The 19,058-nt window shown below is 36.1% G+C and overlaps 1 protein-coding gene across 6 annotated transcripts; it reads left to right on the top strand.

Moving 5' to 3' along the window:
• The first annotated feature begins 1 nt into the window (after position 1).
• GEN1 (GEN1 Holliday junction 5' flap endonuclease) lies at positions 2-19,034 on the top strand. Of its 6 annotated transcripts, none has more exons than XM_026097206.2 (15): positions 2-106; positions 567-668; positions 2,338-2,535; positions 4,316-4,502; positions 6,026-6,202; positions 7,515-7,625; positions 9,110-9,183; positions 9,691-9,785; positions 10,574-10,724; positions 10,844-10,880; positions 10,983-11,063; positions 13,198-13,328; positions 14,912-14,973; positions 15,589-15,732; positions 16,029-19,034. In XM_026097206.2, the coding sequence occupies exons 3-15, from the start codon at positions 2,375-2,377 to the stop codon at positions 17,495-17,497; spliced, it is 2,880 nt and encodes a 959-aa protein (XP_025952991.2). In that variant the 5' UTR covers positions 2-106; positions 567-668; positions 2,338-2,374; the 3' UTR covers positions 17,498-19,034. The 6 variants fall into 6 exon arrangements, with proteins under 6 accessions (XP_025952991.2, XP_025952990.2, XP_025952988.2 ...); XM_026097205.2 differs by having other exon boundaries at positions 567-699; XM_026097203.2 differs by having other exon boundaries at positions 567-707.
• Positions 19,035-19,058: the final 24 nt, after the last annotated feature.

Below are 19,058 nucleotides of genomic sequence, written 5' to 3'. Positions count from 1 at the left end.
GGAGCCGCTTCTCTGCCCCCGCCATTTTAGAGGCGGGAGGGCGGAGCTCGGGTTGGGGCGGTGTGCGCGGCAAGTCCGACCGTTGGGACTGAGGCGCGCGGTCTGGGTACGGCGTTTGTTTGATTTTTTTCCTCTCTCTCCTGTGCTGTAGGGGCTCTAGAAACTTGCGACTAACGCTGGCCGCGTCCTGGGGATTTCGGGATTCATAGCGGGAAGGCAAATTCTTGTTAATATGGGGCTAGAGAGCATCGGACTCGTGGGCGGGAAGGAGTGATCGTTATGGCGTGCGGGGGGTCCCTGTCCGAAACCCGGAGTCGGGGTGTTAGGCTTGGAGGTGTGCGGTAGTTGTTCTGGGTATCCTCTTAGCGGGGTCGGGTGGAGACCGCCAGGAGGGGGCTCGTCTCACTGCCGGAAGGCAGGTCGGGAGAACGGCTGTTTCTCCCCATACGCAGCGTTTTGGATCTCTAGTTCGGATCGAGGCGAGAATTTTAGATGCTTAAATTCAAAACGCTCATGCGTTCTCCTGTTTTGCTTTCATGAAACTTTTCACTTTTGTTTTCATCTAGGAGGGAAAAAAAAAACTTTGAGGAAAAAACAACAGCAGCAGCTTTGTCTAGGAAACCGTGGAGAAATTTTCAAATGTCTCGGCTGTGACTGCAGTGCTGCAGGTGGTCATGGTTCTTGGCAAGGCTGCACGAGGTGCTCGGGTACTGCAATAGTGATGTTTGGGAGAGTTGTTTAAAAAGCGTCATGGGCTTTCTTTTAAAAGGGGTCTGTGTCGGAAATAAAGGATGTGCTTGGCAGTCTCTGCAGGTTATGCTTTCACTGACTGCCAAGGTATCTGCATGAATTAAATTCTAGCTTTGAATGTCTGCGGCAGTTGTTTTCAAGTAACTGGCTTATGCTAGCTGTGTAAAAAAGTTTGTAAGTTAAAATGTCTGGTATTAAAGAATGAGCTATCAAATACAGTTAGGTTATGGCCTGTTTGCTCAATGAGCGTGGGTTATAGCCTGTAGTCCAAGGAGAAATTGAGAGTTTGGGAGGGGGAGGGTTAGCTTTTATTTCTTGTAAGTGCTCTTATAGCAGAACTGTTGTCTTCGGTGACTTGCAAGCATGTGAAAAAAAATCCGGTCTGCTCTCCCTGGTTTGGAAGTTAACTTCTCTCTAAGAACATTGCAGAGTTGGGATGAACAAACAGCCTCAATAAAATCTGAATGAACGGACTGCTCCTCTTAAAAGTAATGGGTCCGTCTGTGAGCAGGATCCAGATTTAAATAACTTGCAGAATACACTCAATGTAGAAATAGATTGGCAGGGGGGCAGGACAGAACTTCAAAAAGAAAGTAGGATATGTGTTAGAGGCCTTATAGAAGTGTGAGGTGTGAAAGCAAGAAGAATAATGGAAACGGAAAGAGAAGAAAAGGAAGAAAATCTGATAACAGGGTAGGCATGGTGAACAGAGCTGCACAAGTAAAGCTACCTAAGAGACAAAGAGATATACCATCTAATAGGTGTACATTGTTAGCTGGCATCTATAATAGGCTTTATAGCGCAAGTCATGCAATACAAAAAATTAAAAACGGTGAAATCAGATGCACTAGCTTGTTTCTGGAATCACTTTGTTATGAATACAGAAATGTTTCTTAGAAGGATCCTCCAGAGGTCATCTATTGGAATTTCCTGCTCAGAGTGGATCAAACTAGCAAAATAACATCATGGCTGAATCTCGAAAACCTCCAAAAATGGAGATTCCACAACCTCTGTGAGCAAACAGTGCTGCAATACCCTGTGTCATTTTTTCCTAATGTCCAACTTGAATTTCCCAAGGCGTAATCTATGGCCATTGTCCCTTGTTGCATTATCTTGGACTACCAAGGAGAGTTTGATTCTGTCATCTGTATAAAATATCCTTCAAGTAGCTGTAGGCTACTATCATTTGAACAGAAATATTTTTAATGTCTGTCCTATAGCTTCAGATGGAGGAATAATTCTCTATAATTCTCTTGAGGGCTTTTTTTTTTTTTTTTTTTTTTAAATGCAAGACTTGGATTGGGGATATGTATGGAACACATGAGACTTAAAGACTGCTTTTTAATGGGTTTGTTTTTATTATTTCTGTTCAGACTAACTGCTATAAAATGTACCCTCCAAAGGAGTAGGTATTCAGTAAAAAGCATTTGTGAACTAGAGTCGGTAGACGCTTATAAGGTTTGATTGCAAGTGTTTTTGGCTCTTAAAAGTAAAAACAATAGTGACCGTTTATTTTCACATTAACATTCATAAATAAATGCCATACTTTATATTCTGAAAATATTTTATTTTACTTGATCCTTACAGCTGAAACCTTCATGTTGACAGCAAAGAAGCTAGAACAATGGGAGTGACTAATCTGTGGCAGATCCTTGAGCCTGTGAAACAACCTGTCAACTTGAGCAGTCTCAGGGGAAAAACACTTGCTGTTGATTTAAGCCTGTGGGTGTGTGAAGCACAGACTGTTAAAAAGATGATTGGAGTAGTTACCAAGCCTCATCTCAGGTAAAATATCTATATAATTTATTGTAGCGAAAAATGTTGACGCTGTGCAATTTAGCCTTAACACTTCTTCCAAAGTTAAGAATACATAAGTTAAGACTCCAAAATTCATACGACTACTTGTTTTGATTGTGTTATATTGCTTGTGCCACCTACGTAAAAGGCTTTCAAGTGAAGGCTGGCTGGATTCAAGTGAATGCTCAGATGTAAAAAAGGATAGGTCCTGGGCCCAGCCTACCCTTTGCTTTGGGGCTTCAACCCTAGATAAGAATGAGATGGACATAAACAGAACCATGCTTACCTTAATCTGTATATTGCATGGCACTTTGCTGTTGTATTGAGCAGCAGGAGCACAAATCAGCAGGTTCATGCCAAAGTTCTGAGACTGCATGTTCAAAGATACTGTGGGAATTTTGGCAATTAATTTATTAGGATCCAAATTGCTGTGATATAGAACACATCAATAGTCATATTGTGCTTTAGCCTCCTGTGGCTTTTGGATCCAAATTCTAGTTAGACCCCATGTTGAAGTAAATGTGTTTAAATGATTCTTCAGGTTTATGAATTACAGAATATACAGCCTTGCATGTGTGTATTTCTAATTTAAACGAATCAAATACTTACATAATGAGCAAATATAAGCAGCTGTAACTTCAAAGCACTAGTTTTTGCAAATGATGCTGACAAAAATGAAACTACATGTGAATTTACAAAAACAGTAAGTTTTCAAAAATGAACACTAGCTATTGCTAGATATTTCTGTGGCTTTGATATCAGTTTATATGGAATATCAGCATCTTCTGAGAATCATTTCTTAAGATGTCATACCAATGATTCCAAATGGATATTTATCTTAAAGTTGAAGCTTAACATGGCCGAAGTCCTTGCTTTACTGATGTCCTGGGTACAGTGGAATGGAAGCATCAGTCCAGATCTCTTATTCATTCTTTCCAAAGCAAGACAAAGGAATGAACAGATTTCTACCAGAAAAGGAAATGCTTTCAGGAAGTAGGAGTTCAATACAATTTAAATTTATTTATCTTATCTTTTATGAGTAATAAAGATATATCATGATATCATGATATAATAATGTATCATGAGTAATATATTATGAGTAATAAATATACAAAATTAATTCTGGAGTAAACAGTCTTTCCTTGTGAGTCGAACAGATCCAAATGCTTTATTCTACTGTTTTCGAAAGATTGATAAGTGATCTACTGGATAAAGCATGTTTTCCAATTACTTTCAGTATTACCAGTATAGACCAAATGGTTATTATTGTTTCCTTGTAAATTTCCCCTTGCAAACCTTGCATATGAAATAAATTATCAAGATAATGGTTTCCGTGAGCCTGTCTTATACTGAAGTGAATGCTGTGGTATCTGAAGTACCCCTATTGATAGACTTGGAATTAAAATTTAATATAAAAGAATCACTATTAGTATGGATATATGTTCGGAAGCAAACTCTGAACGCAGAAGTTTTTATTCAGCCTTTTAAATTTGTTGATGTTACTACTCTAAAAGAGATCTTTTTTTGTCATAATATGGTATTTTCTTGTGAATTTTGTAAAGCTATTACAAATCCATAATACATCAACACCAAGAGAGGATGGGGAAATAGATAAAAGGTTAGTTAGTTTGGGGATGAGGGAATCGTAAAAGGTGGAGAGAAAGCTAAGATTGTCTCTGGCGTAGTTTTGAGGGATGTAAGGAAAACATTTGAAGAAAATCGGGCTTTCTTAATTCTGCTGCTTAAGGAAATGCTTGCTTTATTGCAGAAACCTGTTTTTTCGGTTCTCTTTCTTAACATCAATGGGAATTAAACTAGTATTTGTCATGGAAGGAGAGGCCCCCAAGTTGAAAGCTGACACCATGAGTAAGAGGAATGAGATGCGCTATGGAACTTCCAAGCAACCTAGGGCTGCAAGAACAGGGAGGTCTTATTTTAAATCCGTTTTAAAAGAGGTGAGTGACTAAGGGGGGCATTTCAGTACTTTTTTTTTTTTTTTTTGGTGATAGGAAGACATTTTAACAAAATTAAAGACAAGAATTTGAAAGCACCAATCGAATTTTTTACACAACAAATTTCAACAGTATCCTGAGTTAGAGGAATTATTACACCCCTTTGAAACTGGGCATTATATCATCAGTTAACTATTGTTGCAGTAGAGGGACAGTGCTTGTTAATATAAGCCTCATTTGATGTGTTCCTGTGCTGTTATGCTGCAGTGAGCCACAGTCGCAAATGAGTGCTCGTTACAGAAATTCAGATTCCTCATTCTTTGATAACATTAGTATTTGTACTTTCTCCTAGATGATATATACACTGATAATTAATTTTACTTCTCTGACAGTAATGGCATTGCTAAATATGGAAGAAGTATAGTCACATGCCTTTTCCAGTAATACCTCTGACTGTGCATTGAATGCAGCATAACCAAAGCTAAAATGCAGTCTCCACTTTCTGTCACGTGGTGATCTATTTTGACTTTTGGCAGGGACAATCTGTGAAAGTAAACGCATCAGAAAGTCATTTGAAAGTAGACACGTTTTCACTGTGTAATTACTCTTGCTGCCTTTACTGAGCTCTGGTGGATGAAGACCAATGATTATGCATTAAAAGGCCCTGTACTTCATTATGATCAACTGCCTTAAGACATCTGCTTGAGCAGATTGAACATGTTTCATTATTAAATTTAAAGCCATAATATTTGAAGGGGCAAAGTTAGCATTTAAAAAAAAATAACAGGGTAAGAGGAGGTTAGAGTTGGTGCTAACATTGTTTGCAATATACAGAAACTCTGTGAACCCTAAGAGTGCCAGAAAACTGCTGCTAATTAACTAAGTGCTCTGAATTCAATATCTTTTCCCTTTATTCTTCTATAGAGGTATGATCTGTAGCCAGATAAAGAAAATAGGAGACTTCTATTATTTCTGACAATTTTGGATCTAGCACTAGAGAAACAATTTGCAAGAAGTATGTATGAGATCTCAGTATGTCTTATAATCAGATTTAGCTGTACTACACCCACCATTCTTAAAATGCTGTACTTTAATGCTTGATGTTCTTAGGGAGTCTGGCAGTCTGTTGATAGATCTCTGTGCTAGCCTGGTTTTAGTACTTGAGTAAACAATGTTGCTCTGCAAAGATAAATATTTTCTTTTGTTACTCTCCTTTTTAAAACATCCCGAAAGTCTATTTAAAGCACAGATTTTTGTGAAGGAATAACCATTAATTATGCTGTGTTCAATTCCTGTACGTAATACTTTGCTCTTACTCATAAGATTTCTAGTTGCAGATTTCTTTTGCCTATTCCTATATCTGACTATTACTTTCTTATAAAGCAGTACTTATATTGATGTAATGTTCTATAGGTACAACAGTAGCTGTTTTCCAGAGTCAGTGTATACACTTGTGTCTGAAAAAACGCTTGCTAATAAGTGGGTCTAATTGAATATTATATTTCCTATTGGATTCTTTCTTTCAGTGTCTTGAACTGTTGGAGTGCTTAGGTGTCCCGTGGGTTCAAGCAGCTGGGGAAGCAGAAGCAATGTGTGCTTACCTAAATGCAAATGGACATGTTGATGGGTGTATTACTAATGATGGAGATGCCTTTTTATATGGAGCTCAAACAGTTTATAGGAACTTTGCCATGAATGCTAAGGTAGTGTACTTCATTTGGTTCTCATACCGCTGGTCACATACTTGCATCTTACGTGTTTATCTTATTATGAATATGCTTACAGTTAGTACTCAAATTGAGCATGAATGGAGCAGGGACTGTACATCTGCATAATAATCAACTGTTGTGATCATTTAAACAACAGATCAGTTCATGACCTTGAGCTGAAAATGTTCATTTGTTAGGAATGTAGCTTTCCAGAAGTGGAAGAAGGTAAAGCAAATCTCTTTAATTTGTTCTTTCTCTGCAATTAAAAGGGTTGTTTGTTCTCCCTAGTGAATCTGACAAAATGGGGGAAAAATGGTATCAGCTTTGGCATTTTAAATAATGTTAATCTGAAAAACTTGTTGAGAAAGTACTTCCGTAACAGGGGATTATTAGAACAAAAAAGAGCTACAAACAGCTAGGGGTGTGTGTGTGTGTGTCTTTTTTGTTGTTGTTTTTTTTTTTTTTTTAAGTTAGTGGAAGATCATTTGCTTTGATGCTACCATCTTTGGATTTTATGTTGGTCTGTTTTTTGTTCTTTTTGGGTTTTTGTTTCCGTTAAATATACTTGTCACTTATTACCAAGAATGAAGGTGGACTCAATGACTCAATTTTTCAGGTGAATTTTATTATGTACCTAAGTCAATGTAAAAAAAAAAAAAAAAACAAAAACAAAAAAAAACCCCACTAACACGAGTGTGTCTGTCAGGGGTGTCCTATCCAGAAAATTAGATTTTTTTTTTTTTCAGATTCAGATCTTTCAATTCATATTAATCTTGATTTCACGTTGGATTTGAGTCCCTCTACCTTAAAAGCTCAAGGTGTTCCTTCAGCTCATAAATCTAATATGCCTGGTAACATTTTAGTCTTTTTACTCAAGTAACATATTAAAATTATTATATGTTTTTTTTAAATTTGCAGTTCCTGAAATTACTTATACAGTAACTAATAGTGAATAATGTTAGTTTTACCACAGTTTTTCTACAGATATTAAAGAATAAACAAAACAGCCCTTTGCTTAGTGTTTAATTACTTTTCAATAGTTGATCTCCATACTAATAACTTGAAATTCCAGAGCTGTAGTTACCCATATGGTATTGCTTCACTTCTGTTCACCCATGCATGATATTATAAATTTTAGTTGCTTTCTGTTTTTTGCTATCAGACCTTTCTTCCTTTTATAGGACAGACCCATTCCTTGCAGAGGAGGGTGAATTGTGGTGGGTGAGCAAGGTGATTATGATTCGCTGGGCTGTTCCTTCCCTAGTGTTACAGAAACAAAACAATATGTAATACATACCTGTTGCAGGAACCGCAGCTTGACTGTTACACAATGTCCTCTATTAAGAAGAAGCTTGGTTGTGACAGAGAGTCTTTGATTGGGCTAGCAGTTCTTCTGGGTTGTGATTATCTTCCGAAGGTAAGCAACATTTTTTATTAGATACTTGTTTTCAAGACAGTGTATTGAGAGAGATGTATGCTTGCTGACAAAACCATACACAATGCTTGATTACTGAGGTCCAATTGAAGAAGCTGCTTAATAAGTCACTGTAATTTTTGTTTGCAAAGGCCAAAATGATAAACAAAATAGTTTGCAGACATTAATCTTTCTAAAACTAAGCTGTGTAAGTAGTATTCTAGACTTCACATATTGGAGGTGAAGACAAATACTTAGGTGATGCTGAATACATTGAGCAACTATGTGAGAAGAACTTAGATGTTTACTGGGATACTTCATACTCACTAGGATGTATAGTACTTCCATGGCAGAGCTGCCAAGGAAAAGGAGAAAAAAAAATCTATATGCTGTTTGGAATAGTTAGCAGTGATGATTTCGAAGTGTAGCTGTTAGTAGCACAGTTCTGGATGGAGTCTGGATATATTTGTTTTGAACTGTAGTTATTCGTAACATCAGTTCTTGGTGCAGTTTGGATATACATCTTCTTAGTTCTATCATTTGTAAACACATGATTTGTAAAGAAGAAAGAGTTGCTTACTGGAGAGTTTTCCTAATGAATCAGGTGAGAGGGAAGCTCATTGGTTTCTGTAATTGGGCAACTGGTGATGTTCGTTCTGGTATTTCCTTGGAAGACGGTGAGAATATAAAATGATCTGCTTTCTACTAAAGGAGTTGAAAGAGGTTATCAGTATTTGACTACTCAAGAATAACAATTTCTTTCAATTTTTTTTCTGAAAGCTCTCTGAGGGTAGTTTTTTGTTTTTTGTTGGTTTTTTTTTCGAGACTTTGAGCAGAAGTTATTTCAATGGCTATTTGAAATGGAAGGGAAATTGAATTAAATTTGATTTCCATACAGTTCATCATACTGTGACCTCGAGCAACTGTTGCAAGCCTTAATAGGAGCAGTGGATATTTGGTTACTCTTAAATTTAGGTTTTTCAGTTTTGACAAAACTATCCTTTTAAACAGCTGATGCATGCTGGAAGATAGAACAAGTAGCTCCAATTCTTTTTTTTCCCTGAAACACTTTCTTCTGTTACAAAAATCTTTATACAGTTTTGTAATAAGAAACTTACTGTAATAGATAACAATGCAGTCTGGTTTATTTTTATTTATTTTTTCCCTCTCTCTTCCTTTGATAGTGCATCATTTAAAAAAAAATCCCACTCTTTTATTATTGCTTTCTGCTACCTTGTCTGTTCTTTCCATTATTTGGTTTGCCATTGGGTGTTAAACTGTTTTATGCAGTTTATGTGTCACACTGGTAGCATAGCTGTAATCTGTCACCTTCTCTGACTTTAGAACTTGATCAAATTTTTTTTCAGTTTAGCTCAACATCTGTATCATCTTTCTTTAATGAAAATCAGTTTTATGAAAAAGTGTATGCATTCAGTTTTTCATTAAATAAGTAAGACTCATTGTGTTTCATATTTCTGTCTCAAAAGGGTATTCCAGGAGTTGGGAAAGAACAAGCTTTAAAGTTAATTGAGACTTTGCAAGGTCAAAACTTACTGCAAAGGTAAATTTAGTTTGCTTTGTATGCTGAAGGACTTTGATTTTATTCAAAAAGTTGTTGCTGCATGCTTCAACTCTAAGTCAACTGTCCTCTATTATTTTTCATTTGAGACAGATTCCTTACTACTTTCTTGCTAGATGAACTGTGTTTGCTAGACAAGCCTCTTAATTGCTTTAAACATTATCTAACTCCAAGCTCCTGAGTCAGCAACTGTATGCAGTTATACTGGAATGGAATTAAAAGGACTGATGAAAAATGCTTGCCAATTTAATTGGGCTATGGATCAGAACAAGAGATACTAAATATTTACTATGTTATCCTAATGTTTATGTCAATACTAAAAGCCCCAACAATCATATAATGTACTTTAAAAAATTTTTTTTCAAAAAATAGAAAACTTGCTTCTTAGGCAGATTCTTAAGGAGTATAATGGGAATATTTTTCAATGTTTTATTTTAAGTAGAAAAGTTGAAAGGATGTTTTAATCACTTTAATATATATTCATTTTAGGTTTGAGCAATGGAGAGAACAATTTCAGTATAATAATATTAATCCACCTTTGGTAGTTAAAAAGATAACTCACTGTTCTGAATGCCATCATCCAGGTCAGTATGAAAAGGGCTAAATTTTATTTTTAGCCTAGTCATTTGTTTGCTTTTTATTCTGATGTGGTTTGTTTGTTCTGTTTTGTTTTTATGACTGGCGTTAAAAACTGTTTTTCTGACATTCAGCTTCTGGATTGTATTCAGATTTTCAACATTTTGGGGGGGGGTGAATTTATACAGAGGTTTCCGGTGCATGGGGCTTTTTTTTTCCCAGATGTGAAACCTGTTAATAGCAGATAGAATGTTGTCAAAATGCTGTTGTATGATTCAGATATTTTTAATAGTATCAGTAAAGAAAGCGGAAGCAACTTATTTGCCTGAATGGCTTTTGCATCAAGAAGACTGAATGCATTAGCAGAAGTGCTTTTATATTGCTGGGTTTTGCTGTATCTGTTTCTTAAAAAATAATTAATCTCAAGGAGGCTTATCTTGATATCACTTTCAAGCAGTGCAGTCGTTCAAACCCAACACTCCTAAACAGAAAAACTTGTTTCAAATATCCATTGCTTATATATGTTTGCCAAGATGTCACAAACTGCTGCTGTAGCTTGTCAGGTAATACCTTTTTCAGCATAATGTCTGAAACTGCTGGAAGAAAGCTTAAAAAATAAAGGAGGGGGGCAGGAGAAAGCTTGTATTTGTCTGTTTTTACTGTTGGTATATACAGCTAATGCATTCAGATCTGTTAACAGCTACCATTCATGCCAGATTAATGTGTTCTGAGCTTTATATTTGTGTGGTGTTGAAAACCTCCTTTCTCCTCACGCTTTGTGCATCTTCTTCTATAGGATCTTATAAGGAACATGAGCGCAATGGATGTAATTTCTGTGAAAGCATTAGGTACTGCAAACCCCATGACTCCAAATACTGCTGCCCTTGTGAATGGCATCAGTTAGAGCGAGAGAAACAAGCAAGTGCAGTGGAGGACAATATCAGAAAGTAGGAATGCCTTGAAAATGAATTGCTCTTCCCTGCTTTCACATGCAGGGTGAGCATTTAAATTTTGCATTCTTTTCCTGTTTGTATGCAGTTCCTTAATCCATTTGTTTTACTTGCAGAAGAGCTAACAGTTGTGAGGGCTTTCCGTTCTCTGAGGTAACAAACAAGCTTATCTAAAGAGTAATTTTTAAATCAATTGAAATTTTAGTTTTTAGGTTTCTTCTAAACTGCCTCTCCTTCTTCTGTTTTTATCTCAAGGTTATCCAAGAATTTCTTGTAAACAAGAACAAATTGAACAAGATAATGGAATGCCAAAGGCCTAATTTATTGTCATTTCAGGTATAGAACAAAATATTGGATGTTCAGCTCTAAGGTGTTTGGTTTTTTTGTTTTTTTAATATATATTTTTATATCATTATATATCAGGATATAAAAATATATATATATATAATGTTTATTAGTAAGGAAGGCACCTGTGATAATGTTGATCTTCACTGGTAATTTTACTGGAAATAAGAATAAGAATTAAAGAACAGAACTTTTTAACGTGCCTCGTCTTTTGGAAGCCTGAAATTAAAGACTTTGAAAAATTAGTTGATGTAAATAGATACGTAGAAAAGAGGAAGCAAAGAAGACCTCAGAAAAGAGGTCACTTGCCATCGTTGCATTTTTCATTGTAGCAAGACAAAATTGAAGACTTTTTTTACTTTCCACTGGTTTTGTGTTGGTTTGGTTTTTTTTTTTTTTTTTTTTTTTTTTTTTTTTGTATCATTGAGAAAACTGGCATCTTTATATAACAAACAGAAGTGTCTTTTAACCTAAATACTGCCTGTTTTCCCAACAACAGGCAGCAGACCTGCAATAACGAACACAACACTGCCAGCTTCCAAGTTCAGAAGCCCTTTGATTCAAAGGGTACAAAGCTCAAAACTGGCCTAGCTTATTTCTCCACCTATAAAAGAAGAGTATCATACCCATATCACACCTTTGTGTGCATACGTGCATGTGTTCACATACTGACACAAGTCTTATGAGAGCTTTCAGTCAATATATGGCTGATGTAGAGAAGCTAGAACCATCCAAGCTGAAAAATGATTGTTTATGAATTTGTTAAACATCAAACCCTTAGATTTTTTTGCTACCTTTTAGTTTATTTCTACCATTTTCCCCACAAGACCAGAGGAATTAAAACTCTGTGTCATGATGTTGCTAGCATCACTGTCAGCTTTATCCCACAATGGTATTTCAGATAAATCACTTCCTTCTACCTGGCTCCCCTTCATCCCGTCTCATTTAAAACTCTCAGTCTCTGCATTGTCACCTTATGATTGTCATCATAAGACAACTGAAACCTTTCGAACAGATTACTGCATCTTTCAATTTCCATTTGTCAAATACATGTTACTCTTTGTTTACATGGATCAGATGCACCTTAATGGTTTTGGAGATAATAGTATTTTTCTGGACTCTACAGGAAAGAAATTTTGTCATTAAATGCAGTAGATCTTCACTGAAGCTTGTCATTTATCAACAAATTGTTTCCTGAGCAGCGTAAAAATTGAAGACCAGTTTTCTATTCTCTGGTGCTACGCATTTGTCTAATCACATGCCACTGCAAAAATCTTGGTCTTTCATGTTTCCTGTGATTTTCAGCATAAAAATATCATGTTGCCTTATATGTTCCTTGACCCACCCGTAGCTCATCCTAAACCCCCCAAATACCATCTGTGCAAATAGCTGCACATTTTGTGACCAGTTCTGATCTGGGCAGACTGGCTGGTCAACATATACAGTTAATAACATTTATATGTTGTTTCATTTATCAGTTAACCCATCTCTTCCTCACTGGGAGAACTAATGAGGATCTGTATTCTTTTCTATTGCTGGTTTTTGTAAATCTTGCTCTTAAAATCTTTTGAGATAGAAATCTGTTTGAAATTGGTCCTTGGTTTCAAAAGTGATTGGTGAGATCACAGATGCAGAGCAACAAAATTAGAGTTGCTTTCTAAGACATATATTTTTACTGGCAAAGGCAGCTTTTATATTGTTTCATTTTCAGGGGTTGGTAACATTGTTGGAGAGGATTATGTATAACATAATGGACTAATGCGCAACATAGTGAGCTGCAGTGAAAATCTGTGTTCATCCTTCCTTCATGTGCAAAGTCCATAATTTTCACTGTTCCTTGTGTAGCAGCTCTGAATCTGATAAGTTGTTCAGTAACCTTATTTCACCTGCTGCCGCCATACAATTACTCCTGTCACTTGCTATTGAGAGCTGATGAATCTGCTCTGTTATAGATGATTGTTCCCTCATTTGACAGTGAAACATCAATAGGAATTACGATAATGTATAAAATGTTTGAGCTATTTTAAGTATTTAGTACTGTGTCCTTAATATATAGCTGTCAAAATATGATTTCTAACACAGTAAAAAAGTATTAAAGGTTGGGGGTTTTTTTTAATATTAACAGAGATTTGCTTCTGAGAAGATGGAATGGACCAAACATTATGCTTGTAAGAAACTGTTGGCACTATTGACACATTATGATATGATCCAGAGAAAATCTGGATACACTGATTCAAAACAACTACAGGCAATACGGTAATGTAGTATGAGTTCTTGAACTTAGTACGCTGGCTTCTGCTGCTAATAGTTTCCTTCAGTCCTAATAGGACTTCCTGTCTATCATATGCTTCCTTTCTATCATATGCTTCCTTGGGACTGCGCATAAGACTTAGCATTTCTCAAGTTGTTATTGGAAGTTTAGTTGACTTCAGTGATTCAGGATAAGACCCCCACACCTGGAAATGAGCATCTGTAGCTTCACAGTCATGGTCTAGAATACTCAGATTTCTTATCAGACCTGACTTTTTCATACTATGGCTAACGAACTCATTGGTTTACAGTTGTATTCTGCTCCCCCTTCTTCTCAGAACAACATTTTAATTCAAGACTGCTGCATTTATGAATATAGAAATAACCAAACTAGTTGTGTATGCTGTCACCAGGAATGGACATCCAGCAAAAACAGGAAGACAAACATGTAACTTCTTACCCCTGAATATTTTTCCAGCATCCAGGTTTCTGTTACTTGGGTGTCTCCTGAGCCAGAGTTAGTACCTTTTTATTCTAACAGCCCTCAACGTATGTTCAGAAGTGGTCTAATCTCCTCTTAAACGTATGTAAACTTTTATTATCTACGGTGTCCACTGCCAATGGGTTCCCCAGCTTTACTATGTGAAAGCAAACTCTTAAATTATTTTGAATCTGGTATCTGAAAATTTCATTTGTTTTCCCTGATTCCTTGTATTGCAGGAAGGTTAATAATTGTTCTCTCTTCCTCTCTTGATGCCATTCAAGATTTTATAGGCCTTTGTTTGGGAACACAGAAGAAGAAAGTGGCAATGTGGTAATCTCTTGGGTTGGTGTATCAGAGCATGTTAAATTATTCCTTGCAGGGAAGTTGTTCTATTTAGCATTCTCTTTCAAAAGGGTGACTGGACAAAGAGTTGTTGAGGGGCAGCTGTTTAAATGGTTTGGCTAGATAAATTGCCAGTATTTACCTTGATGACTGGATTAATGGAACTCCTCCATTTTATCTTTCTTCAGTGTTTTAGGAGTTTAAAAGACTAATCATTCTCTAGAAGAGTTCTTTTATTAACAAGGATTTAAAAATGATTCAGCAGCAGCCTCATCCCATGTAGGAACCTATTATCTTGTGTAGACAATTTTTTAGAAAAATCTTTCATGAAGACTGTGTCCCTCTTCAAGCAATGTTTATGTTCCTTCATGCTCTCAGGCAAAGAAATGAAATACCTTATCTGGTCGTTGGGAAGATTACTGTCTATGGCAGAAGCCTTCTCTGTGATATAGCTGAAGACATCAGACATGCTTGTGGGAATTTGCATTACAGCTGGCTGTTAGAGAATAGCTGGTTGATTTCTAACTGTGCTGCTCTGAGCAGTATAACAAAAATGTTTCAATAGTCCAAACCTAGACCCAAAACTTTGCTGTATAACTTATGCGAAGTAGTAGTATGTTTTTTAAATTGTGCACTGAATTCACTGTTACAAGGATAGGATTTTTTCTTCTGATGGACTGTTACAAATTAGAATACATTAGAATAGATTTTTCATTTCCTGTTCAAACAAAATCATTTAATGGTCTGCTTTTTGTTCTTACAGGATAGTCAAGACACGTGTTAAAAATGGGACTCCTTGTTTTGAAATTCAATGGCAAAAACCAGGTTGGTCTGGCTTCTACGTACATTATGAAAAAACCCAATTAATAGAACAAGAAAAAAAATACACTTTAAAGAAGAAAAAGTTAGGCCGCCTTATGAGTGAATGAGCAGTGGGTGACATTGGAAACTGTTCTTTTTAAAAAAAAAAAAAAAAAGCATGGAGAGCATGCATCAGATTTCAGATATCCTGAAAATAAAAGCAATGCTCAAAATCAAAACAAACTTAGAAAGCAAAGTACTTCATTTTTAAAGTACTGTTCCTGACAGACCTTTATAAGCCTAAGATGGTTACAGCTATGCTGCACTGCTCAGGTATTGCATAGAAGCGCTGGATTCCAAATGTTTCATATCTCTTTCTAGGACGTACCCTATGCTGTGGCTGTTTACCAGCTAGAAATTTTCCATGCTGATATGCTTTTGCTGCCTTCAGCTTGTCTGTCTTTGTGCAGGAGACTGACAGAAAAAACCTTTACTGCAGCTATATCTCCAATCTTATACTGTTAGCCTTTTTATTTGGGTATAGGAAGATACGTAAATCTTTTGTTCTTTGTTTTTTATTCTTTCCTGTTGAAATGTTTGTATATGTATTTGTCTAACGCATCTTCATTAATTTTTTAGAACATTATGTTGATGCAGAAGATCAGCCTGTGGAGTCATTTGTAGTCACAGTAGAGGAGGAGTCTTTGTTTCAGGCTGCTTATCCTGATGTTGTTGCCCTTTATCAGATGGAAAAGTCAGAAATTTTGGAGAAGAAACAGAAAAGTAAGTCCAAAAGCTTATATCTTACGAACATATGGGCCTTGCCAGAGTACCGGAAGCAAAAATAACAAGCATCTCTCCTGCTGTTGAGTGATATCATGTCCTGTGAAGATCAGGATATGCTATCTTGCAGCATGGCACAGTTGCTTTTGCTGTTGGCTCAGCTGTTCTTTGAGCACAGTTGCTTTTATCTTAGCATTTTATACTTTAGCACTAGAAAATCTGAATCGTGGTTAATGCTTGTTTTTCACTTTGAGAAGAGCCCATCCTACTTTGATATGTCTTCTTTATCCTTTCAGGCAGGAAAAACAGACCAAAAGAAAAGGAATTATCAAATGTTTATGGTGAAGTTACTGATCTTCTGTCTCAAATGAATGTAAAATCTACACGTGAAATTCTTCCAGTGCAGGACTCCATGTCAGATATAAAAATTCTCCCTGAGGATCAGATATATCAGAGAAGTGTTGAATCAAAAGATCCAGTGTTAGCTGCAGCTCCCTGCATTACAACTGTTCAAATGCCAGTATCAGCATCTGTCCTTTCTCCAACTGCATCAACTTACTTGCTCTTACAGAGTACATTAGCTGACTCTTCTGTATTGCCAGCACAACTTACTAAAATTTCAGAGGCATCCTCCTCCTGTACTACCTCTGTAACAACTGATCTACAATTGAGCAGTACTGACTGGGAAGGAACCTCCTTCAGCACTTCACCAGCCTGTGGTGGCAATACCTTTGACCCAGTAGCTGACCTGGCTACGTGTATGCAACATTCATATCCATTACACCATAAAACAGTAATAAATAGCTCAGAACATTCTGGTGCTATGCAGTCTGATCAAGATCATTCAGATAGTGCAGATGACTTGTTTTCAGATGATACTATGGGACAACTTCAAAAGTTGTCTTTAAGTGAGCGAATACTTATGAAGACTTCTGTTCAATCAAAACCTTCATTGTCTGAAGACATAATGGAACTGAAGCCTTTGAAATGCTTAAAAAAAACAAAAAGCGTATTGAATCCTGACAAAGATGATGTTTCTTCCTCATGTCAGTTAAACAGAACAGTGCAGGAAACTAAAAATGTGCTATCAGAAAACTGTGTGAGGGAGTCCAGTGTACGCATTTATCAAGATCAGTACAAAAATGCCAACAGCCTGCCTCAAATAGTGCAAACACACCATAAAGCAGACAGTTCAACATTTCTAGCTCTAAGCAGTCAAACAGTAAAGCCATTACAACCTGGGTGTGAAATACTTCCACTGTCTCAACTGCCAGCAAATGTTGTAACTGGCTGTCATGTTACAGAAACCTGTACTCAGGCTACTTGGAAAGCTTTGTTTAAAAGGAGTGTGTGCCAGAACAAATGCTCTTCTAGTGAAGACAGTGATGATGGGAACATGAATAAAAATCTGATTTATGAGCAGCAGAAAAGGCAACTGAATCCAGGTCACTTCAGAAAAAAAGTTACAAAGAAAAAGAGTAACACTGTCACTACCAAAAGAATGAACAGTGACTCAGCAATTGCAATTAAAGGAGAGGAAAAAAAGACCAATTTTAAAATAACTGGTAATAATTTGTCAGTGCAAGTATCTCCAAAACCTTCTCCTGTCGTGGAAGTTAATTGTTTCTCAAGTCCAGAACAACCATTTGAGAAGTCAGGTTTCTGTACTCTGCAGCAAGCCAAAAGTGATGTTCTGACTTACGTGTTGGCAGACAGTCCCCTTCCCCTGTCTGAAAGACTAAAAGGAAGACTCAAAAGCAGTTAGGTGTTCCATAAAATAGATTATGGTAACAATTAACTCTGAACCTTCAACTCATATAGTTCTTTTTCAAAGTTTCTGTACTATACTGTGATGATTTGAAGTAGGTACAGTTATATGAAGTGTGAAATACTCCATAGTGGTACTGAAGTTTGAAACTAAAATATTAGCAAAAGTACCAAATAGCTGATTACAGGCAAGTACTAGTTATTCTGGATTTAAATACATTTTGGACTTGATTCATAAGCATCAGGATGTAGTACACAAGGAAGTAGAGGGGTTATTTGTGAAATACAAAGTCTTGTTTTCTCCCAGCCAGGTGTATTTTGAGTACAGCTATTAGTCCTTCTGCTTATAAAACAGACTTAAAAAGACAAAGTGATACAGCTCTTACCAGTTGAATTTTTTCCATTCTGTTCCACTAACAATTTTGTTAGTTTTAAAATCCTGGAATGCTCGTTGTGTGGATTATCTCTAAATGGCCAGATAGAGACACTTGACAGATATGTTTACAGTCCAGCTAATTTTATATATCTGTCATGCCCGGTAATAAATTGCTGTTTGTGTGCATGCATCTTACAAAGAATGGAATATGCCATCTAAGGATATTTTGTTTTGGTAGCTGTCATCTCTAGTTCTTAAGTAAATTTGATTAATATTTTAACCAAATGTTTATGGTTCTTGGCATTTTTGTACTTACAGAAGATACAAAGTCCCATCTAACACTCACTTATACCTATAATAGAATGAAGGTAAAATTATAGCATATTGAAACCTAGTAACGATATTGCAAAATATATATATATATTTGAAAAATATCATGTATTGTAAATGATTGTTTTTAAAGGGGAAACTCGAACACAGTCACATTTTTGAAGGTGCTCTTCCTTTTTAATGCAGAAGCAATCTCTGTTCACAGAAAAAAATTGTTTTCAACTGCATACTAGGAAATTCATCTTTGCCTGCATTAGGTGTTCATAACCTTTTATGTACAGCAGCCAAGAAGAAAGCCAATCTTGCTGAAATATGTTAATCTATAGATAATCTAATTTATAATCAGGCAAAATAGTAGTTTCTTACATTCCTCAAAGGGAGAAAAAGGATTTATGATTGCCTTCCAAATAAGGAATATGTTGTGAAAATTAGGAAAGTAATACCTATAAAGTATTTTGATGTACTTTATTGGAAAATATTGGAAATGTGTTTTCAATTTTGAGAATAAATATATTCAATGTAGGAAAACAACTAAATAGAAAAAATCTGGGATGATTGCTCTTTCCTGGAGCGTTTAGACTCTAGCCATCCAACTGATGTAAAGGATACTTAAAAGATTAGAATTACTAAGAATGAGAGTAACAGTCACCTGGGAGCTCTAAAGGCATGGATGTAAAGGTGTATGTAATGGTCAATAGTAGACAGGTCAGACTATTTTGTGTAAAAAGCCACTGAGTTTTTTTATATGTGATTCTTTTATTTTCTTGCTTCTGATTTTGAATATGAAAGTCAATAGTTTGAATTTTCACAAATAAAAATACCAACATCATGTGAATGCTCTCACTTTTGTTCT

This window comes from Dromaius novaehollandiae, chromosome 3, assembly GCF_036370855.1.
Source record: "Dromaius novaehollandiae isolate bDroNov1 chromosome 3, bDroNov1.hap1, whole genome shotgun sequence".
NCBI lineage: Eukaryota > Metazoa > Chordata > Aves > Casuariiformes > Dromaiidae > Dromaius > Dromaius novaehollandiae.
Note: the sequence above shows the minus strand (reverse complement) of the source record. Positions and strands in the feature narration are given on the sequence as shown.

What these genes read in the sequence shown, in the direction of transcription:
- GEN1 (XM_026097206.2), top strand. Translation starts at nt 2,375, where the DNA reads ATGGGAGTGACTAATCTGTGGCAGATCCTTGAGCCTGTGAAACAACCT. An exon ending in TTCTGAATGCCATCATCCAG is followed by an intron (nt 9,786 to 10,573) that starts GTCAGTATGAAA and finishes CTTCTTCTATAG; the next exon opens with GATCTTATAAGGAACATGAG. An exon ending in AAACAACTACAGGCAATACG is followed by an intron (nt 13,329 to 14,911) that starts GTAATGTAGTAT and finishes TTGTTCTTACAG; the next exon opens with GATAGTCAAGACACGTGTTA.